General features: G+C 40.1%; 1 protein-coding gene across 2 annotated transcripts in view; it reads right to left on the reverse strand.

The window, feature by feature from the left end:
* Positions 1–23,009, reverse strand: part of adgrd2 (adhesion G protein-coupled receptor D2) — a 46,731-nt gene that overhangs the window by 22,509 nt on the left and 1,213 nt on the right. For both annotated transcript variants that reach the window (XM_061037403.1, XM_061037401.1), the window contains exons 4-16: positions 22,305–22,934; positions 17,163–17,285; positions 16,924–17,018; positions 15,137–15,424; positions 10,697–10,808; positions 8,590–8,724; positions 8,155–8,263; positions 7,248–7,353; positions 7,099–7,154; positions 6,760–6,886; positions 6,539–6,642; positions 6,174–6,276; positions 4,461–4,614 (exon numbers count right to left, since the gene is read on the reverse strand). In XM_061037403.1, coding sequence (XP_060893386.1) covers positions 4,461–4,614; positions 6,174–6,276; positions 6,539–6,642; positions 6,760–6,886; positions 7,099–7,154; positions 7,248–7,353; positions 8,155–8,263; positions 8,590–8,724; positions 10,697–10,808; positions 15,137–15,424; positions 16,924–17,018; positions 17,163–17,285; positions 22,305–22,934 — 2,142 coding nt within the window. The remainder of the gene's footprint in view (positions 1–4,460; positions 4,615–6,173; positions 6,277–6,538; positions 6,643–6,759; positions 6,887–7,098; positions 7,155–7,247; positions 7,354–8,154; positions 8,264–8,589; positions 8,725–10,696; positions 10,809–15,136; positions 15,425–16,923; positions 17,019–17,162; positions 17,286–22,304; positions 22,935–23,009) is intronic.

Raw genomic sequence — 23,009 nt, forward strand, 5'->3', positions numbered from 1 at the left:
CCAAATGCTGTGAGTCCTACACACTCTGTGGCCATCAAGAAATATGATCATAGTTTGCTTTTCAAGATAGTTGGCTAGTCACAGTAAGCGACTGTCTTAGAATCTCATTATTTAGTCTTCCGTCTAGCTGGTCCAGGTTTGAGATAGTGGTAAACACATTTTATATCACTACCACATTCAGTCGAGCAAAGCGGTCGTGCATTAGTCCGAGGTGCTGTGGGTTCTCTGGATGTGGGCTAACATGTCACCTTTGACATTATTAGAAAAAAAAAGACTTCTGTTTATTATTGATCTTCTGTTAACTGGCATTATCACTTTTTATCCACATATCAGTGCTCTTTATTGAGTGATTTATTTTACCTTTATTGATCAAACAGAGTAGAAGAGAGTTAAACGTCTACAGCCTGTAAGCTCTTAGGATCCAATAGTGTTGTAGTCAAGACCCGGTAACTGAGACCAAGAAATACCCGAGACCAGAGTGTTCAGAGACCGAGACAAGACCAAGACATTTAGCGATCGAGGCAGAGTCAAGACCAAAACCAAGGCAGGGTGAGACTGAGACAAGACCAAGACCAAAAATATTCATAAAAAATCATCAACTTGTGTGCAGCCTCATGTTACTCATTAAGACCGTGAGCTGTAAAATCAGTGGGGATAAAAATCTAATTATTAATGAATTGAAGTTATTCATTCTTTAAGAAAGAGGCGTTTTCCTTCTTATCACGTGGAAAAATAGCCTTTCAGTGGTGGTCTTGATTTAAAATCCGGAGTCCTCCCAAGTCTGAGACCGAGACAAGACCGAGTAAAAATAATTTTTATTCTAAGACGAGACCTTCAAGAAGTGGTCTCGAGACCTAGACCGATTTCGAGTACTACAACACTTGGCTCCAGCAACGACGATCAATTAAAAGTTGGTGAAGACTCAATGAAGACCGAAACTGACTAAATATAGAACCAGGATACCACAAGTGTTCAACATGTCAGTAAATATATCACCGCACATCTGTTGTTTCCGTTTAATTTCTCAGTTGGCTTTGTTTGAACATCAGGGCTGCATTGTACTTTTTTTTTTTAACTAAATAAAAAACATTTCTTATCCTGTAAATTAAATAATAACATCATTTTAAATAACAGTTTTCTTTTTTTTTTTGATAGTCAAATTTCCCAGAAGAGCAAACAGAGTTATTATGGAGCCGCAGCAGTCGGGTGAAGCTGCCTCCCCGTGCACTCCCCCCTGTGTCCCCACATGAACCCTCCGCCTCTCCCTAATCATCCGTCTGGGAGAAAGAAGGCAAGAAAACATCCCATTGCTAACAGCTGCTGAAGCAGGCTAAAGTAAATTCCACTCTCTGAGTTGACTTTAAAGTGAGAGACACACACAGGCTGAACATCTGCTTAGATTATAGCCGTGTCCTTCAGGAAACTTAGGCACTCTAAAACCAGAGACAAAAACATTTTCCTCCTTTTTATGTTAAAGTAGAACGTTTTCTTTGTGCTTTTTGATGTTCCTCACAAATCGGACAGTATCAGTTTGGTGCAAGGATTATTTTTTTTTTAGAAATGTTTTCATCTGAATAATGCACAAACAGTGCGAAAGGCAAAGTAAGCAACGGCCTGATGTTAAAACACACGTAAAATAGATGCACACTATGGTGTAAAATGTGACTGCACGTTTTTATATGATGAGTAAAGGCAGCTCAGTCACAACACAGAAACTCCCTTAAACCTGTTTCACCCTCTATAGTTACCATAGTTAGCTGTTAATGCTAATGCTACACGTACTCAGAGGTGCTGCTTGTCAACAGGCATGGCAGGCAACTGCTCGGGGCCCCAAAGGGTTGACAACCTTTAAACCGCAGCAGTAATTCAAAATGTGCAAATTTAGCAATGACGTAGTTAACCTCCCTAAGGGGGCCCCGTCTGACAGCACTCACTCTCATTGCCCTGCTAAGCATCGCATGCATTATTCCTGTGAAAACCAAAGTTTGTTAATGAAAGTCACAGAAGGAAAATGAAGAGGAATCATCGGTCTGGGAGTGAAAAAGGAAGAGTGCATTGGGACAGACATAATGGTGCTTAGGGGCTCCCAATAAATATTTGCCTAGGGCCCCAACAGACTCTAGAATCACCACTGCACATATTTTTACCATTGTTACTGACATTGAAGCTTTAAATCTTTCTTATTCATTGTCGTTGTTGTTTGTCTCAAACATTCTTCTTCGTCCTGCATCTCTCACTATCCCTCTTTCCAAGCTCAACACAGTCTCAGCAGACGGCTGTTCATCATGAGTCTGGTTCTGCTCGAGGTTTCTGCCTCGTAAAGGAAGTTCTTTCTTGCCACTGTAACTCTGCAAAATGTTGGTAAGTGCTCATGATGGATTAATGTTGGGTCTTTGTGGATAATATAACAAAGAGTATGGTATTTTACCTGCTCTTTTGTAAGAGTGTCCTATTATAACATTTGTTATGAATTGGCACTAAAAAAATAAAGTTAGATTGATTGATGAGATTGAACCGGTTTGTTCAATCTACACCATGCCTAAAAAATAACGTCAGCATTGACTTAATATGATGTAAATACTTTAAATAAGCCCAAATTTTCCTTGAGGTCAGACGGGTTTATATATAAAGTGTAGGCTAATGTTTGGCAGAGTGTAGATGGAATCAAAGCAGGGTTTCTTATGAATATTCTTATTTATTTATTTGTTTGGTATACTATTTAGGACTCATTTACCTGCTGTCCTTATTTGTTCTGCTTTACAGTTTTAATATTCTGTTATATGAATGGAGAGAAAGGTTCTTGCAATTTTGAGGCCTAATGGGCAACCTGGCTCTGACATTTTATGGCAAAAGTAGATTTTTTCATAGGCCAAAGTCAGTGTAAAAAAAATAGATTAAATTGTCAATTAAATGAAGTTGATGCAGCCTGTCTTTGGATTGTTCAATAACAAAGACAGTAAGAGAGTGCTCGTTTATTTAGTATTATGTTATCAAATTGAAAACTAAAGTTTCCTGCATATATAAAGTCTCTCTTGTCACAGTCTCTGGTTGAAACCCGTTTAAAATATGATACATAATATATCTTTCTGTTCAGAAAATATATTAAAAAATATGTTTAAATGTGTTAATTGAATAAATTCCTTTAATTTGACACATCAGCCTTACTGAAACACGACAGGTTGAAGTATAGGAGCTGCAGCCCCTTTTAAAGTCAGTGTGAGCCAATCAATGGAACAGAAAATAATCTGAAGGGAAGCAGTGAAGGAATGTTACTCAACAGTTAAAATCTTTATCTTAAATTAAATAAAAAATGAACCAGTGTCTAATAAATAAAACGGCTTGTTTGATGCTCTTTAAAATTAAATCTGTATAATCCCTGGTATTATGTCATGTGGTTTTATGTTAAACTGATTTGTTGCCACACAGTCATACAGTAGTAACTGAACCGTACAAAATCAGCATCTTTTTATTCAGTGTGAGGGAAACTTACTCTAATACAATATGTGTATTGGCTAAAGGGCCTTTCAGTGGGCGCTGTCAAGTCCATTCATCATCTATGTGATGCTGAGCCGAGCTGAATTTAAAAAAAGTTTAACTTGGGCGCACCTCTCAGTGATGTCACCTCTGTGCGTCCTATAGGAGGGAAGATCAGATCACAAAAAATTGTGTCTGTTTACAGACCTACCAGAACATCAGAGAGAAATCTCTATTTTGAGAAGAAATGACCGACAGTTTGGGCTGACCAGGTGTGTTTTAAACAGCAGCAGAAATGTGTGTGGTGCTTGTGAAGCGGTTGTTATAGAGCTGCAGCTCCAGGACGAGTCTAAACTCTCCCAAATTCATTGGGTCAAAGTCATTTCATGAACACACACCCTCTTCTTCTTTGCTGCTTTCTACTGAATAGTGGAGAGACACACACATGCTATGCATCCAATAAGTAGATATTCTTTTGGTCACCTAGTGCGCTTTGTGTGCTCCCCTTAGGCCCGTAAGTCTAAACTTGGGGCTGTGTTGGCAGGCTAATAGATGACGTACATGTCACTAATACAAACACAGCATCCGCCCACCTGACTGATGTGGTGTGGCCTCATGTTGCAGTTAAAACCCTGGTTGTGCTCCTCACCTGTGTTCTGGCAGCGACCCACAGATCAAAAGTGACCTTTACCCTCAAAAGACAAATTCTTCACACTCTTAACTCCAGAAACAGCTCCTATAAATGATTCATTAACTTCTACCGATCGCTGTTTAAACTACCCAGAGTTTGTTTTAATGTATATATTGTATTCTTCCTTTGTCTGTCACATGTTTTGTCTTATTTCTTCATTTATCTATTTAAATGGCCTTTTTGTGAATTTGGGCCCCAGCCTCTCTAAAATCCTCAGCACATGCCCGTCTACAGACAACTAAATAATCAATCAAACGTTCAAACGTGCGAGCTATGGCGGGAGATGAGATTTTACCCCAGCCAATGATGTAGTACAGCTTCATCCTGCGGTCCTCGCTGATGTTGACGGACACGACTTTGCTCCAGAGCAGCAGGCCCTCCACCAACATCCAGGAGAAGGACGCCATGAAGAAGAGGTGAAGAAGAGCAGTTACCACGAAGCACGCTGCCTGCAAGGTGAAAAAAACCCAAAAAAAACAAAACAAACAAATAAAGACAAAGGTGGAATATTCAGCACTGTAAATAACATCACAGATAATAAAGCAGCTTTACTACTTTGAGTCTGTATTTCATCGACAGAGGAACAAAAATATTCACTTTGTCCTGAAAAATGGGATGGTGCAGCGAAGATGGTGTCATTAAGGCTGAGTAACATAAAGCAAGTGATGTGTGTGGCAGGTCAGATGCGTTGGACTAACACTAATATTTGCTATGTACAGTCTCAGTATGTTCCGTAATGTGACGCTATAGCTCAATAAAAAATGTTATAAAAAGTAAACGTAAGCACAGCGACGATTCAAGAGTCTGTCGGGTCCCTAGACCAAAATGTACAGTGGACCCTCCAACCCGCGGCCATCACCTTTATGTTATAAATAATATTTACCATTATCAGCATTTGTAGAGGGCACTTTATCCTTCTCTTTTACTGGTGTCAGAAACTTAATCATCCAATGTCTGACTTTCCTTTTTCCTCATTCTTCCCTGACACATGATTCCTCTTTTTATTTTTCTTCAGGGACTTTGAGAATCTTTGGTTAACATCATAACTCATGTTCAACAACTTCCTTACTATCAATAAGCAGTGATTAGGAGTTATCGAGGGCAAATTCTTAGTTAATTGTCAATAACTATAGACTATGGTCCTGTAGAATAAGGTACTAATAAATGCTCAATAATGATTAGTAAGCAGCCAGTATGCTAAATAAGAAGAACATACTCACTTTTTTTTTGGATGACACATAAGTGTAGTTAGATCTCAGTCATTCTGTGTCAGTTTATGTTCAATATGAAGCTGAGTTAACCAGATTGCTAACATTAGCATGCTAACACAACAATGCAGACCACAGGCAGCTCGAGCAGAGGACAATTTTGTCCGTCGCTTGCGCTTAATAGTGCTTAATTATGGTGCGTTCTGATTCATAACTCCTTCGTGCAAACACGAGTGGAGGGTGGTTGGAGGTGTGTCTCTGGATGAGAGCGGAGGCTTCAGAATAGAGGAGGTGTCGCCAAACAGCAGTTTGTTTTGGTTTAATGCTAGTGATCAAGGGCGACATCTACTGGATCAAAAAGTCACACATTCTTCCTTTAAAGATGAATATTGTGACTTTAATATAAAGGGTAACCATAATTTTCATATATATATTTTTTTTTAAGATTTATTTTTGGGCATTATTGTTGTGCCTTTAATGGAGAGATAGGTCAGTGGATAGAGTTGTAAATCAGGGAGAGAGAGAGAGTGGGGAATGACATGCGGGAAAGGAGCCAGAGGTGGGATTCGAACCTGGGCCGCCCGCTTTGAGGACCAAAGCCTCCATACATGGGGCGCGCGCACTAACCACTGCCCCACCAGCGCCCCATAATTTTCATTTTATAAATAATAATTTTGTTTTTATTTTGTGTACATACAAATGTTAAGTGTAAGCTTTCTTGTTTTCTTATTTGTATTTTTTTGTGTTTCTTTTACTTCAATATATGACAATATATAATTATGACACATATGAAGCCCCACCTCGTTTGCAGATGCCCAGTCGCTGCACATCAGCAGCAGCTCAGCGATGCCCAGAGCAACGATCAGGTTCTTATGAACGGTGGTTCGGTCTGATTTAGGGACACTGCACATAAACACAAACCCATTAATACACAGTAACTCAAACAAAAGAGAATATGTGAGAAAAGATCTAACATTAGTTCTCAGAATTAAAAAAAAAAAAATCTTCACTCTGTTGCTGTTAAAATATTTGTAGAGCACAGTGTTCTGTTTTTTTTTTTTTTTTTAATCTCCAGTTATTGGTGAAGTGAATCTGGCAGGGTTTTATGAAATACTTTTCACCCTCTGTGCTCTGCGGAGTGCACTCTGTGATGTTTGTGACTCACCCCACAGCGATGAAGAGGATGAAGGTGAAGAGGAGGCCACACAGAGACACTCCACAGCCGATGAACGTCAGCACCTGTAGAGCTTTTTCGTTCTCTGGGCTCCTCTGACACACACACACACACACAGACAAACACACACACAGGCTGTAAATAGCACACAAAGTGCGGATGAAAGCTCGCACAAAAATACAGAGTGATAGTTACAGGGAGAGGAATGTTACCTGGGCTTCATAAACCTGAAGAAGCAATGCAAAGTTGGTGGTGTGGTTGCAGTAGCACACAGTGTATCCATGTTGTTTGGACACTACCTCGCAGCCTTTCGTATTCCACCACCCACCCGCCTCGGCACTAGTCAGACACAAACAGCACATACTGACATATCCACTGTACATACACACGGGAATGTCAAGAATTAAAATATTCTCCTATCTAAAAGTTTCACAACATTTTATCAGATTTCTTTCCAAATTAAACCGGTGAGATAAGTGTGGTGTTACAGAGGAATCTGAGACCTTCAAATTGCCCACGCTTTTTTATGTTGTGGGTTCAATGGTTCTTACTTGAGTTCAAAATCCCAGAAGGCACACACTGGATCGGAAACGGTACCAGCAGGATTCTGTGTGAAAAAGAAAGTGAATCTGATATTGAATCAAGAAGACAATGGTTAGGGATGTCTGTGGATATCACAGAGAAGACACATTTTGCTGACCTGCGCTCTGTGCTGGAGCTTGAAGTGAACCGCCGTGCTGACCGGCTGGTCGTCTCCCAGCACTGTGGTGGAAATGACTGAGGAGCCAAGGACAGTGCCCAAATAACTGGTAATGGAAAAAGATCCATACGTTATAACAATGGACCTATGGAGCTATGAATGGAAGAACATGTTGAATATGTTCTACTCCAAGACAGATGGAAAAATAATTATCTTTACCTAATTGTCTTTTGAAGTACAATAAGAACATCATTTTAAGTTTTCTACATGATTTTTTCACCAAATTAAGATAACATGAGATGAGCTGTATTCACCTGTTACCACAGCTCACAGAGAGAGATTAAATATAACAAACAAGTGATAGAGATCGAAACATTCTGGAGAAAAAAAACAACACTATAAATAAAAATAGTCAATTAAAAACTACAAACTGTGTCAACATTTCCCCTTATAAATTAGATAGATACTGATATATATTGTCTTTAGAACATTTTGGCTTAAAGCTTCACAATCCAGGAAGCTAGTTCTTTTTCTCAAGTACGAAATAGTACCTCGATTAACCACCAATTTATATTTATTACTATTAGTTTTTCATAAAGAAAACTAAGTATGTAACAACTTGGATTTAATTCAGTTCCTCAAATAATCCCATATTGACCTCTTTGCTATATGCATGCCAGTAGCTTGGCAATAAGTCTGTGTAATTAAGAAATTTAGAAATACATTTTCTCCTGTAACCTGTAGTTCCTTTGTTTCTTCTTTGGGGGTCCGATCAAACCACTCATTTTATTCAGTAGACAAGGAGTTCACATGCTATTGACAGCCTGTTGTGTTAAACCTGCCACACTGGGACCCAGTGGTGATGTACATCCAGACATTTCCAGCTCTACCCGTGCTCGTACGTTACCTCTGGCTGCCGTCAGTGACAGTAGGAACCATGGTGATGTTCTCCCCTGGATTGAAAACCGGCCGCAGAGATCCGTACCACGTGTTAACCAACGTGAGCCGGTGGAAGCCTGTGGTTTCAACACAACAGCAAGAAGAGAAGCCTTTTGAGCTCATGCCAGACAAGACGGTCAAATGAAATGCCAAGAGAAATGTGGTTCATCACTCATTGTTCATCATCAATAGTTGTTGCAAAACCCAACAATGTGGCTCCATCTGCACTTCACTGCAAGACCTTGGGAGTGTATGTGAATCCATGCACATTCACAAGTGTGCTGTTAGTGCATTGCAAGACAAGGTAAATAAAAAGCCTCTTTGAAAACACTGATAGTTGTGCTAGGTAAAGTCTGAATAAGTTAATGCTCTTAAATGATTGGATCTTGAAGCATTTTCCTACCGTTGTTATGGAGATCCTGTATCTTGTGATGTGGGACTGAAATGCAGTCTACACTGGTGTGTTTGTCCGTCTCAGGCCCGCAGAAGCTGGAACCTTTGGATCCGTCCTGCAGCCTCTGCTGCTGCACCTCCAGTTCTGAGAAACACAGCACAACACAGAGGGGGGTTTAGACTTCCTGCTCCGAGTCTCTGCATAAAGAAAATATACTTTATAGGGGCGTTAGTTTTTCCTGATTTTTTTATCTTATGGTTGGTTGGTTTTATTCAAATCAGATGCAATGTTCTGGACCCTGTCAAATATGTGAGAGCTCAATAATACACGATGAAACCAAAGTGTAAATAAACGTTTTCTTCACATTTTTCTTTCTCACTCCTGTTTGGCCTTTCCTCTGCATCCATTCAGTCACTTTTTAAGAACCACACTGTCAGAACAAGAGCAATTGTTGTCTGAAAATTCAATCAACGTTGATTAACCTGCGCTGGAACTGTGTTACCATGGCAACTTTATCATGCGCCTGCAGGATCGTACGAAGGAGTCGCTTTTATTTTATCTGAGGAATCTACTTGAGATTTTTTTTCTTGCCACACCGAGCACAAAGCCGGGTAAGAAATATTTTAGTCTTTAAGATGTTCCAAGAGCAAATCCTCACAATGCGTGAGGAAAGTTCACAATGTGATAAGTCTCATTGCATTATTGAGAGAGTTTTCTCTCCAACCCTGCCCCACACACTGCTATAAAAAAAATGTCAAATTGGTTGAAAAGTACAGACAATTATAAGGACTGGTATGTATCAAATATTTTATTAAATTATTGCTGACCTAATGTTGAGGTCAGAACCGAAAGAGAGAGAACTCCTGAAATGTAGCTTATGCAACAGAAAACCTGTCCATACATGCCCACTAACAGTCCTGTATTCTTGATATACTCAGACTGTACAGAGATGGAGCGTCACTAAAGTGTTTGGTTAATAATATCCCTGTTACATTCATTTTCTCTGACAAATAGGCGTGACTAATCTGTCAGTCTGTAACCGATTAGGGGTGTCAGTCTGTCCTTTACAAGACGATCTGATGCAGGGACGATTCATTAAAACACAGAATGATTCCAATGAAATTTGATAATTGAATCCAAAGTATTTATTTACTTCATGGAACCCAGTGACAAATGATAGCCACTGTGTCTTTTCAAAATAAAGTAAAAAAAGTAAGTGTCTAGTGTCTATTAGGCAAGAGAATCGGCTTTACGGCACAAACACATATTCTGTCATTGTGTATACTATGTGATGTCATCATCACACACCTGCCCAGGTGTCTCACTTTGACACGTAGTTGGGGGAAGAAATACATTTTTGTTACAGACACTTGGGCTTTGTAAAGTGTCCTCCAAGAGTTAAACCAGAAAGGCAACTGAACTATAAAGAATGGAAAATTGAAAAACAAGATGTCAGACATTGGTTGCTGTGACACTTTTTTTAATTGATTAATGTTAAACATTCTGGTACGCTGTCAGGAAACCTCTATTTGTCTTCTAGTAAGTAGACTCAAGAGGCTAAAACATGTCACATGTCGGGGCGACGGTAACCTGGTTAATGGGCGCGCCCATGTAAGGATGCTATTGTCCTCCAAGTGGCGAGTTTGAATCTGACCTGTGGCTCCTTTCCCGCACGTCATTCCCCACTCTCTCTCTGTCTCCATGATTCATGGCACTATCAACTGTCCTCTCTCCACAATAAAGGCTTAAAAAGCCCAGAAATAAACCTTTTTTTTAAAAGTCAGCTTATATCTATTTATGATATATTTAAAATGAGACGTCACAATTCAATCGATCCAGCTAACAGTGGACTTCTCTCTCTCTCTATCAGCCGTCACTTACACTACTTTATCTATGGGTAGATGTTTTTTATTTAAAAAGGATCTTAGATGGCGATTGTGCACTGAAAAAAAAAAAAGGCAAACATGGTCGGTAAATTTTGCAGCCAGTCCTCCAGAGAACCTCCTCGATGGACCCTCACCTCATCACACATCATATTGTTATATAAAAATTCCTCTGGTATATTTGTTTCACATGACTGTGTGTGTGTGTGTGTGTGTGTGTGTGTGTGTCTCACTAATGTTGGGGCTGTGAATGGTCAGGCGGTCAGTCTCTGCCATCAAGCGGGGGCTCAGGCTGGTCACCATCCGGTCGATGCTCTTGACCACATCCATGGGGCCGCTCACCACCTAAAACACACGGAGCGACGGTATCTCAGCAGAGTCGCACTCACCCAATCTGCCCCGCTGAACATGCATCAAAGCTAAAGTGGTACATTTCAAAATGACCATTCAAATGCCACACAATGGGAAAATGCTTTCAGCGCCACTAAATTTTTGCAGGAGTCCACACACAGTTTGTCTGAAAAGGGCACACACAGTTCAATGGATCAGCCTATAATGCAGGGTACAGTTGTGGATTTTGTCATTGTCTGCTTTGAAACCCCTCACTCTGAATTCAATATGCCAGTCTAAGAGCTGAGCCTTGGAGGCAGAGCGGGGAGCAGAGCGAGGGAGGTTTGTGGATGAGTACAGCCACAGCCTTTTCAGAGTGCTGTTCATCCATTGAGTCTGGGCTGAGGTGGCCTTGGAGTGCTGAGAGGACCTGGGGGGGGGGGGGGGGGACGGAGACGGAGACGGAGACGAGGCAAGCGCTGAGAGAAACACAACACTTGTCATAAGGCAACCTCATCAAGTTGCACACATCAATAACGCAGCGACAGAAGGGAACAAAAACAGACTTGGTACGTTAATAGAGTGTGGTGGGAACGCAATGCACCGACTGTGGAGAGCGTATTTTTCCTCTCGTTAATGTTTTTTTCTTTTTTTTCTCAACATGTATGGGTTGCCGCTTAAGCGTCTGTCAGCTCTGTTCAGCTATTCTCTTGGTAACTTTCCAATTATGATGATGAGCTGGGTACTGTGACAGTGAATATAGAAGTATACTGCCCTCTTGTGCTTGAGAGCTGAAACAGCATCCATCCGTCTATCTTATCTATCTATCTAAACTTTTAAAGATTTAAAGAGACCAGCTCCCAGACACAGATCATCCTGCAGGAGATTCCAGGCCGCAGCGTACCTGAAACTCCTTTTCCCACGCTTTCAGACGCACTTTGGGAACTCAAAACAAAATACCTTTTGTGACTGGGTTGCAGAGTGAAGATTGCGCCTTCCAGCTCTTTTCACATAAATACAATCGCACAGGTATAAGGGAAGCAGATGAAGAATAGCCTTATGAATAAGGACATGCCAATGATTTTGTCTATGCTTGGACGATGCAGGCCAGCCAACTCGATCATACAAAGTTCAATGATGAGTCAGGGACCTGAGACTTGTTATGAACCTCAGCGCACCATGATATTGAGAGGATGCATGCATGTATGAAACATCCCCATAATCATTTTTAGTGCTAGATAACTATTATAGTCTGGATGCCATTTTTGAAGGATTTTAACATTAGTGCAGCTTTTTTTTTTAAATCCTCTGTATACAGTCTATTTTGCAATGTCCTACATTCTTCTACACAGAGAGTTGACAGATAAAGAATTAAGTAAATCATGTAGGAAGGTTTGTCTAATGTGTGTGTAGGGAAAAGAGCTCAACAGTGACCGCCCACTTTTTCAGCGGCTCTGGTTTCCGGACTTAAATCTCCCCCCGTTCTAATCTTCTGTTGACATTTCACAAAATCCTTACATCCAGAGATTGAAGCCTGTTACCAAGACAACAGCTACCCCTATACTCGTGACTTCAGTAGATGTGATTCGGCGCCAAAAACTGTATTGAAAAACGCTTGTGGGTTGTGTAGTTCTTTTCCCCGATGTCGAGAATATAGAGTTATGACATCATGACTCATGATCAAATCTGCTATGGAGAAAATTAATGGAATTTTTTTTACTTTCAGAACCACACTGATGAGCTCTATTGGATGCTTGTGGTGGCAGTCATATTATCATCATGTGAGTTGGAGAGATCTAAAAGACGAGTCTCTTACATCCTTAAGAAACCAAACCCCATGGAGGAACACTTCTCCTCATGAAAGTGAAAATAAGACACTGTCCTCATCATTATCCGTCTCCTCTGTCTGGATGCTCCATTGACTACCTCGCTTGTTTACACAGACTGTACTGATCTATACAGGAGACAAACATCAGAGTATCTGGGTTCCAGCTGCTTCAGTTTTTGTTTTATTTTTATTTTTTCTCTCAAGCAACAATGTTATGTCTCCAAATATAAGTCATTGGGTGCAGAAAGTAAAACAGGCCTGCATTACCTTAATGACACTGACTACAGGCAGCCTCGGGTTGTGACCATGGAGGTCGAAAGTTGAGAAACTTTGAAGATATTTGGCAGCTGTTGATGATGACTTATAAAATCTGCTTTATATCAAAGTTTGTTCCTTTATAGATTTTAAGGTCAGATTTTAAAAGGCTCTAACGAGGGCTGGGCAATTATTCTGTAATTCATCAAAACAGACATTCAGAACCTCTAATCGACGTCATCTTGCCCATGTCGATTATTTTGATTATTTTCAGTACAGTGTCACATCACGACACGTCCAATCCTCAACATGGAAGCAATGTCCGACACATTTTGTCTTTAGGGAAGAAGACATCAAACAAAAAGCAATCAGATGTAAACACTGCAGAAAAAGTCTTAGCAAGAAATGCAAGTTATTTATGTTAGCTCATGGTGACGTTATCTAGTTTTTAGAGAAGATAATTTCTACTTTAAAGGTAAAATGTGTCGTTTTCATTTCAAGCGATGCTTTGATTTCAGTTTGAAATATTCAATAAATAACCACAATATAGTTAATCAGATATTAACTCTTTCATTAGAAGAAATATCCCATCTTTAATAGTTGAGCATATTCACAGTAGAGAGCATGTCAGTGAACTATGAGGGCAAAAAACAAAAAATAATCGTTCTTTAATAGTAATCGAGGTCAAATGTTAAATTAATGGTGATATTGATTTGAGGTCTTATCGCCCAGCACTAGCTCTAACGTTGTTCTTTTAAACTAAACTGAGGTCCCCCCTGTGATCCTTCTGAAGAAACTTCTCCTGCTGCACATTAGAGAGTAACCTGACATACAGCCGTACTGTCCGGTGTTTAAGCTGCACTGAAACAGAGAAGAAGGATTCTTTAAAGGATCATTCAAACAGCTCAGTGGATTGTTGGCTCCCCTCTCCCATCCCTCGGAGACATCAACTCGAGCCGTCCTCACAAACTTTACTTCATCCACTAAAAGGGTCTCACCACACCCTGGACACTCCATGGTCACCACCCTTCCCTCAGGCAGACTCAGAACTATTCACACACAGACAAACATGCTAAGAAACAGCTTCTTTCTCAAAGCTGTGGACAAACTACTGAATCCGTAAACCCCCGCTCTACCAAACAAGACACTTCATACATGTGCAGTATTGACCTTACTGCTGCTAAATAGAGCAATAACAATTCATTTACTGTACAATGACTATTCATCTTATTTATTCACAAATTCATTCCACTATATCTGTTATTTGTGTGTCAGTGTGTGTATGTCAGTGTAAAATAACTATTTCTTTATTCAGCAAATGCACAATACTGTTTACCCCTTCAGTACATACTGTATAAGTATATATTCATCCAGTCACTGCACTGTAACTGTTTACTTATCTATTCACTGCACAATAAGCATTTATTCTTATCTGTCTACTGACCATGTTTGTCTACTAATTCAATGTAGCTAAATGTACAGAGCTAAGGATACATGTTTATATACTGGACCAGATTTTCTAACAATGCTGTACAGGACTGGTGCAAAGAAAGATTTGTTGTTCTCTTTTATACGATGAAAATAAAGTACTTATGTATCCTATCTATCTAATGCGATTACTGGAACAATGACTGAAAAGTATTCACTGCTACATGTCCTTTGAGTCGCTTATTGAGTAATATTTCCTTAAAGGCAGGGTTGGTAATCTTCTCCAGATACACTTTTTAAGATTTTGGTTGAAATTGTCTTTAGGTCCTGACAGACATTAATAACTCATGTTCTCTGAAAAAGGAACAAAGAAAATCTGTCATCTGTATCAGTTGTAAACCTGTAAAAACTTCGACCAATGTCTGCCACGAGGTACCAATCTGATGAACCAATCATGAACCTCCCTGTCTCCCTGCTCACTCTCTACCCCTAGCCCGTCACAGATGATAGAGTTTATACTGTGAGTTTGTCGTTGGGGGTCGTGAGTAGTAAAATAGTCAGAAGAACACAGAAGGGAGAGGGCATGTGTAGATGGAGCCACTTTCAAAATCATGCTAGTTTCTTTATATCCCTGATAGTTTTTGTCAAATGTGGAAGCAGCTGAATGTTTTCAGCCATTTGAGTCCAAGACAAATTTAACCAAGGAAAAAGTATATTGTATGTCATCGTATCTTAAAGGAATTACATTAGCTTTAAAGGTTTGTAAATGATCCAACAGGGAGGAGCTTCTTCAGGGCTGTGAAATAAAAGTGAGTGTGTGTATAAGTGCTACCTCTTTGATGGCCTGCCACTTGAGGGCGTTGTCTTCACTGATGATGCTGTCGGCCACACTGATGAAGTGCTGGCTGAGCTCCTGGACTCTGTCCTGGCTGTGGTTGGTGGCATCAGCGAGCGGCAGCGTGGGGACGTCGGCAGCCAAAGACAGCAGCTGGATGAGGGCCACCATGTCTGTTGGCTGCAGTTCTTCCTGAGTGTCCTCCAGGGCCTGGACAGAGACGTCCAGCAGGGCTGATGCCTGAGCCAGGCTGCTCAGCTCCGACGGCTGCTGCCCCAGCGTGGCCTGGGAGCCGAGACAGAGACATCAGGTTCAACATGGATACAAGACTTCATCATATAACATCTCACATCAATACCAAAACTTGCTTTATTTCTGTTACTGACACTAGTACTATGTCGGCTTAAGAGATGAAGCTCCAACAAATAGATGTGCTCCATCTCTTCATGATGGCTAAAGATGAGTTTATATCAGACTTATTTGCTGAACTCTTTGTTCAGACAACTCTTTTGTCTGCTGGCACACAGCTAAACGTGTGCTGAGACTAAGGATGCACATCCCAAAACTACCCAGAACTACATTTGTTGCAGCATCTGAAAATCAACCCTCCAAAGACAACGGGATACATCTATTAAGATGTAAGCCATCAGCAGGACGAAAGGGAAGACTGTGGTATCCTGACACAAAGTTATTTACACACAATTATTAATGAGACTAAACCTTAAATATCCAAGGAACTGGTTTTGATAACTTGTTAAAAGATGATACCTGATGATTTGATGAAATCATATGTATCAACATTGTTGTTGTGGTACTCCGGCTTCCTCCACCACAGTCCAAAGTTCTTGAGGTCAGTGAAGAAAATAAATCTGACTTTATTCTAGGGAATTTCTCTGCTGTGTGTAAAACTTCACAACAGTTCATTTTAAGTTATTCTTTTATCTGTGGAAACAGGTGAAGAACTCTAAGCAGTCCTATTTTTCATCCTTGGACTTACTTTTTTTGTTGATGTTGTAGTAATCATTTTTGCCATTTAAGTTTAAAACTACTCCATGTTCAAAATAGGACTGGAAGTAGTCGTGTTCTTTAATTTAAGTTATTTTTTAAAAACTTTCCACAAAGGGCTTCTATGCAGAGTAGTGTTTGCATAATTTTTTTAGATATTTACTTTTAAGTGAAGTGTGAACTTGATGGTAGAGCCTGCCTGATTAATTGGCCAGCCGATAATATCAGCCGATATTAGCATACCAAGTGACTATCGGTATCGATCAATTTTATTGCTGATATGTACCGATATTACCAGATTTATTCAGCAGTCAGAAAGCATTTCATTTGAGATTCATTGTATTACACTAGCAGTTCTCTGTCACAAGCAAAGGGCGCCATATGGATTACAACAAGCATCATCACTCTCCAGAGTATGAAGCGATGATGCACTTACATGCACAGTTTCTTTCCAGTTGAGTGACCATCTTGTTTTTCTTATATACACTGTATCTTTTCCACAGGTGTTTGATAACTCCAATTGAGGGATCAGCACAATCAATATGTATATCTATATATCACAGATATAAAATAGATCTAACAAAGATATGGGCAGATATATCGGTATCTGATTTTTTCTCCCTCCAATATTGGTATCGGTATCATCCCCAAAAATCCCATATCGGTCTGGCATACTTTACAGGCCAAGAAGAAAGTGTTCAGCAAAAAAGCTTCAAGTTTCAAGATTTTTGAGAAGTTGGAAAATGTCATCTGCATGAAGATGTATGGGTTTTGTCTACCTGTGTTTTGTTGGAAAGCTTCATCAGATGGTTCATGAAGGCAGAGGGCTGCAGGTTCTGAGAATCACTCATCTGCTTCATCTTCAGGTAGCGCTCTGTGCCAAAAACAACATGTGGATGATGAAATAACATTTGATGCTCTGCTGCTTAAAGAGCTCATCCTTTAGGATATCCAGTCATCATCATTGCCCCTTTGACATCACTTCTTTAAAACCCAATGACAGAGTAAAGAGACTCACCTCTGCTGCTCCTGCAGATGAACGGCAGCGGATCAGAGCACTCCGCCATGTCCAAGAGAGGGAGTTGATCCTGCCAACCCTGCAGCGTCCTGCAGCCCTGCAGCGCCATCTGCTGGAGGACTACTGCACATACATATGATCCCACATTCAGACACACAGTGATAGAAAGTGTCATCCTCATGTGAAAAATGTAAGCAATAGATGGAAACATATGCAAATTGATTCAAAAGAACAATGGAAATAAGGAAAATAAAGAGGCAGTACATTTATAAAAAATATATTGAATGAGAAAACACAAAGCTTGAGATGTTGTCATAGATCGGACTGCAGAGATCTTGAAGAAGAAAAGTGAGATAGTGGGTGGGAGTTACTGTTCTCTGCATGGAGCTCTGTTGTTCCCCAAGCTGCCCCCGCACTGCTTGAACTGTGGGAATCCCCTCCAACCATCCCTCCCTCCCTCCCTCATTTCCTTTCTCACTCCCTTTCATTCTGACCCCTCAGTCATCCACATTTTTTTTTACAGGTGTCTCAAACTGATTAAGTTCATCCTTACACAATCTAAATTAACAGGCTTTATTCCTGAATCACCGAAAAACTCAAACACAGACACCATCGAGAAACCACAAGTTAACCCTTACTAAAACCAGTTGAAGCACAACAATTAAGTTAAGTTCAAGTTTTTACAATGACCACTACGTAATGGAGTAAAGTCACCATGAGCTAATCCATATGAAGTTAGATTTATGGAAGGTTTTTGGGAATATATTGGATTAGCGAGTTGCATAACTCAATATGAGTAAAGTCTGGGATCTAAGATGTACTCGTCAGGATATTGTGTCTCTTTCATAAAGTGAAAGAAAAGTCCAAACACATTTTAAAAAATGATTGTTATGACTGTGAGTCATAAGTGTATTAAAGTGTGTTTATTATTGAGTCTGCCTTCGTGTCCTTTTCTTGACTGTTTTGTCTGTTTTTGTGCTGCGCTTCAGGTGCCGCCTGATGACTGGGGGAAACGTTGGAGGAGATCCGAGGGCGCCCAATTCAAAAGGGAGCAAAAGGGAGAGTCGTGTTCGCTTTTTGAAGGATAGAAACTTTTTGTGTTGAGATATTGTTTATGTTGTTCAGTCTTTATTCTGTTGTGGGGAGAGAAGCCTTTTTCTTTTGATTCATCTTTTCTCCTGTTTTCCTGTCAGGGAGTTAGGCAAGATGCCTGTATTTTCTTTGATTTACTGTATTTGAGGTGAGGTAGTTTTGGATTTCACTTAGATGTTCTGTTTGTTATGTTGCCGGTGTTCTACCTGAAGTTCGATTAATTTTGTGAATCTGTTAAATAAAAAGATTAATGTGGATGATTTTTGTTAATCATTGGGAGTGAGGAAGGAGAGAGTCACATTTCTCCTAAGCTGGTCGTAACATGGTGGAAAATAAGAACAAGCAGTGACTTCCTTTTACTATGTTTTCTACATGCTGGATAGTGTGTACACATGTTTTTTTGAAATCTCAGGAAATGTCATGGTGTTCCTTTTTGTGCGCAATCCCAAACATGTCCAAGTGCACAAGTGCAGTGTTGCCAAAACCCAATGTTTGTCACAGCCCCCATCCCCTGTCTTTTACTGACACACAGGTGATGTCTGTTTAAGGTCTTTGCATGGTACTCTTTGTTTTATTTAGTAAGGTCTGCTCTCCTCCTTTTTAAATTGTGCTTCATGTTAAATGATCTGTCTCGTAAAGTTTATTTTTACACATCATACAGTAAAGCTAAATGCTGATTTGTTTCACATGGCATTAAACTCCTGGTGTCATGGGTCAAAGTCCTTCAGCATTTGACCACTTCCCAAAGAGGACTATGTTGACCGCTCTACTATGTCACCTCCCTCTGATCTCCAAATTCGACCAGGATGACATAAACATTAATAGAGATTACAGTGCATTACTTTCTGCAGGGATAACTACACAAAGTGAATGAGCTGGGTAGTGTCTGTTAAGAGACATAAGCAGGGCTACTTTCTCAGACGTGACAAAATGCATTCAGTCAACATTAGTACACATTAGACACAGTGCTTCATTCACAACTACCGTAATCCCTTTCAGAAATAATACACTCATTGGCAGGCTTTGTCCTTCATGGCTTTGGCCATCAGAAGGCTGAAAACAACAAGTAGGCTTAACATTTTACCCCCTTTCCAAATCATGCTATGTTTAGAATAACATTAGCCTATGGGAAAAAAGACGAGCTCTCAGTCTTTGAATGAGAACCCCGACTGTGTCACTTATGAGACACAGTCAGGGTTCCAATTCAATGTTCAAGAAAGAAAGAGCAGTGCAGACTGGGAAAAAAAGCTCAACTTGGCTTGGCTTTTAATGTAATGCAATGTCATCTGGAAAGACAACTGTGTAAGCCAATCCTAAACAGGCAACTGAACGATTCTCTGATAGTCTGTAAAATCAGATCTGAATCTCAATTGTTGCAAGAAAAGATACAATGATATTCATAGTGATATCTACAGTTGTTATATGTTGTGATTTAATAAAACACCCTGCAAAGGTTTAGGTTGGATTAGCCTTTAAAGGGGACATATTATGAAAAGTTCACTTTTACAGTGTTTTTGAACATATTACCTGAGTGTCTACTGACCCACAAAATGTGAAATAAACCCATCCAGTCCTTTGTTTGTGGTCTGCCTAAGTCTTACAACACAGAGAAAAATGCTCTGTTTCAAATGTGCTCAGCTTGTGACGTCACAGTGGGATTCTGGTAAAAAAAAATCCCCTCCCCTCATCTGGTATCTCCACCCATGGACTCCACCCCCAGCCTAGAACAAAACTTTTGCGCAGGTTTACCATTTTTATTCTCGCTAGCGAAGGAGTGATTTCTACAGGGAAAACTCAGGGGGGGGGCTCATTGTATTTAAAGAGACACACACACCAAAACGGAGCGTTCTGAGAGACCTCCTCTAGTGCTTGATTCATGTTATATTTTGACCAAAGCACAGCACCGATGTTTGGACTGACCATTGATAAATCCTAACTCTTCTCTTCATTGCAGATAAGAGTTCAAATAATAGTCAAGATATATTATCGAATAGTATCGAAATTCTGTACCTGTATGGTACTGGAACCAACAAGTCTGATACCAACCGGGCAAAAACAGACTTCAGTGCTTCATTTCTGTACCAATCACTACATGTCAGATCCAAAGATGCTGACCCTTCTTTGCCTTCTCTGCTCAGTGAGCTTTCCAATATGGTCCTCAGGCGTCCAGAAACAGAAATTACAGGCAACAGAAGCATTATCACATGGGCTGAGACAAGAGCAAACATAATTAACGCTACACACTGATGGCAGCAGGTAATAGCTAACTTTAAATTAGCTTAGCGAGTTGCTACCATCCAAAACACGGCAAAATGCCTTAAGCAAAGCGGGGTGCATTTGCTGAACCAACCAGCCATGGTTGTGGGTGAATAAAATATACCTACAGGGTGATTCATGACAGCCAAGTACATAAACTGAATCCAGGCCTGCTGCGTGTTCCACTCTGACTTTAGAGCCAGACGGTTCTACACGCTCACTGACCACAGGGTTCCGCCTCTCTGTGTCGGAGAGGGTGTCAGTGACAGACTGAGTGCAAGGCAATGTGCAGTAATGGCTTTGCTCTGTGGCGGTTGTCTCGCTTGTCCTGAGTCAAACATGATTAAAAATTTGAATTATCAGGCTGTGGCAGGGTCTCATGGTCAAAGGGGCGTCTGAAAGTGCTGTAACTCCCTACAGTGTCAATCAAAAATCACCACAAAGTGTAGCAGCTAAAGCTTAGTCAATATAACAATGAACACATTTTATTAACAGAAAGTTTTTCACAATAAAGGTCCCCAGTTATGCTGTCCTTGGAATGCTTTTATTGTGTCATATCAGGAAAGGAGGAGTGGAAAGAAATCACAAACCAAACCAATTCCGTTTGAAGCGACAACGACTGAGAACTGAACACACAGTGACTTGTAAAAACATCTTCTCTGGTCTAATAAACTTCATTGGTTTTATCATAACATCTCATTTAGGCTCATGTAATGGTTCTATAATTACATGAGCTTATTTGAGATGTTCTTAAAGATAGAAGTTCAATTTCATCTTATTTAAATCATCAAACAAGGAGAAGAGATGCTACCAATTTAGCTACAAGCTAATTACTCTCATTAAATTGATTATTGATATATATATACACATACACTCTCTCTCACAAATACACACATTTCATTGGAATAATTTAATCACCAAAAATTAAGTTGAGAGTAGAAGGTAGAGTGGTTTGTAGAAAATTTTATTTTTGGGGGGTTAGGTTTTATTTTTTATCTAAATTTTTTGAGTGTTTCGTTTATTTTAAGAGTTCATATATTGGGTTTGATTTGAAGTTCAAAGTTGCCTTTTTAATTCATGACATTTTGTTTAATGTTGTCGACCATCACCGGTAGTGTTTTGAAATTATCGATTAAGCACAAGTGTCGAAAATAAACCCAAGCTATACCCAACCCTAGCAGTGCTGTAGAGGGGTAAAATGTTCCTCTATCGGAAAATGAAATACCACACTTTGATACTTTGTAGGAATAGGATCAAGGCAAGTGTTTTTTTCTCATACAGACCACATGTCATTTAAACTGCATCTGGACAGCAATCAATAGTTTCAAAAAAGTCTGATATCTGTGGCTTTTGGAGGACTGCTACAAGTTGTTTTGTCGGATAATCTTAATTCTCCAGCTGGTTTCTCAATACTTGCTGAAGCCTCTCTATGATTTGCCGCTTTTCTTTGTCACTAATTACGGTAATTAAACAGTTATTGTGTCATGAGAAATAATTTGAAGATATCAGCTACTGTAGGGCAATGGGACATTTTCTGAACATTGTCCACACTTTTTTAGACTTGATTATTTGAATAATCATAGAATTACCTTGCTGATGTATTCATAATGGAAAAAGATTTTAAGCTGCATCCCTTGTTCAACTCACTGGTATCTAAATCACCCTCCCACCAACACCAGACGACAACAGAGTTATATTCATTCCAAAGATTATATCTTTATATTATAACAAAACTTTAGGAGGACCGATTCTGAAAGAGAACCTGACTGGGATTTAGCACACGTGTGATCTTACCTCGGCAAAACAGATGGACCTGCTCCTCTTTGACCACTGGGTGTTTGATGAGGTGGTCGGGGTTCCAACTAAAGACAACTTGCTGGTCAATGGATGAACATGCGTTAAGGGCAAGGACATGCCTTGTTTCCAGAGTCATATTCCAAACATTCAGGTCAGTAATATTTCCAAAAAAGGGCTCTGTGAAATTCCCACCAAATGAGTCTTGGTCCTGACCCAAAATGAGTATCCCATCTCCATAAATATCCCTGGAAGTGTCCGTGTCTGAGCCCAAGTCCTTTTTATCTCCATCCACATAAATAGCCCAGTGGCCACTGTTACGCCGCCACATGACACAGATGTGATGCCACGCTCCATCATTTGGAAAAGATGCCTTATAAGGCAGGTGCTTCCCATGGATAATCAGTGCCAGGAGGATGCGTCCCTGCTTGTCCACTTGGCCTCTTAGCTGGAACTCGTTGGTAATGACAGGTGCAGCGTAGGAAAAGATGGTGGACACCTCATTCCACTCAGAGTTCCACTGAACACGGACACACACACTAACTGAAGACAGGGCTGGAAAAGACATGTTGACACGAACGAACCCCTCGCGGGAATCCCTTGGGAAGCTTAGAGCTGAGAATGGAGAATCTACACAAGAGCAGAAGAAGAAATTCAGCAAAGACATAGATATTCCTTTACTTTCTTTATAGCTTGGGAGAATTT

This window comes from Labrus mixtus, chromosome 5 (assembly GCF_963584025.1).
Source record: "Labrus mixtus chromosome 5, fLabMix1.1, whole genome shotgun sequence".
In the NCBI taxonomy this organism is placed as follows: Eukaryota; Metazoa; Chordata; class Actinopteri; order Labriformes; family Labridae; genus Labrus; species Labrus mixtus.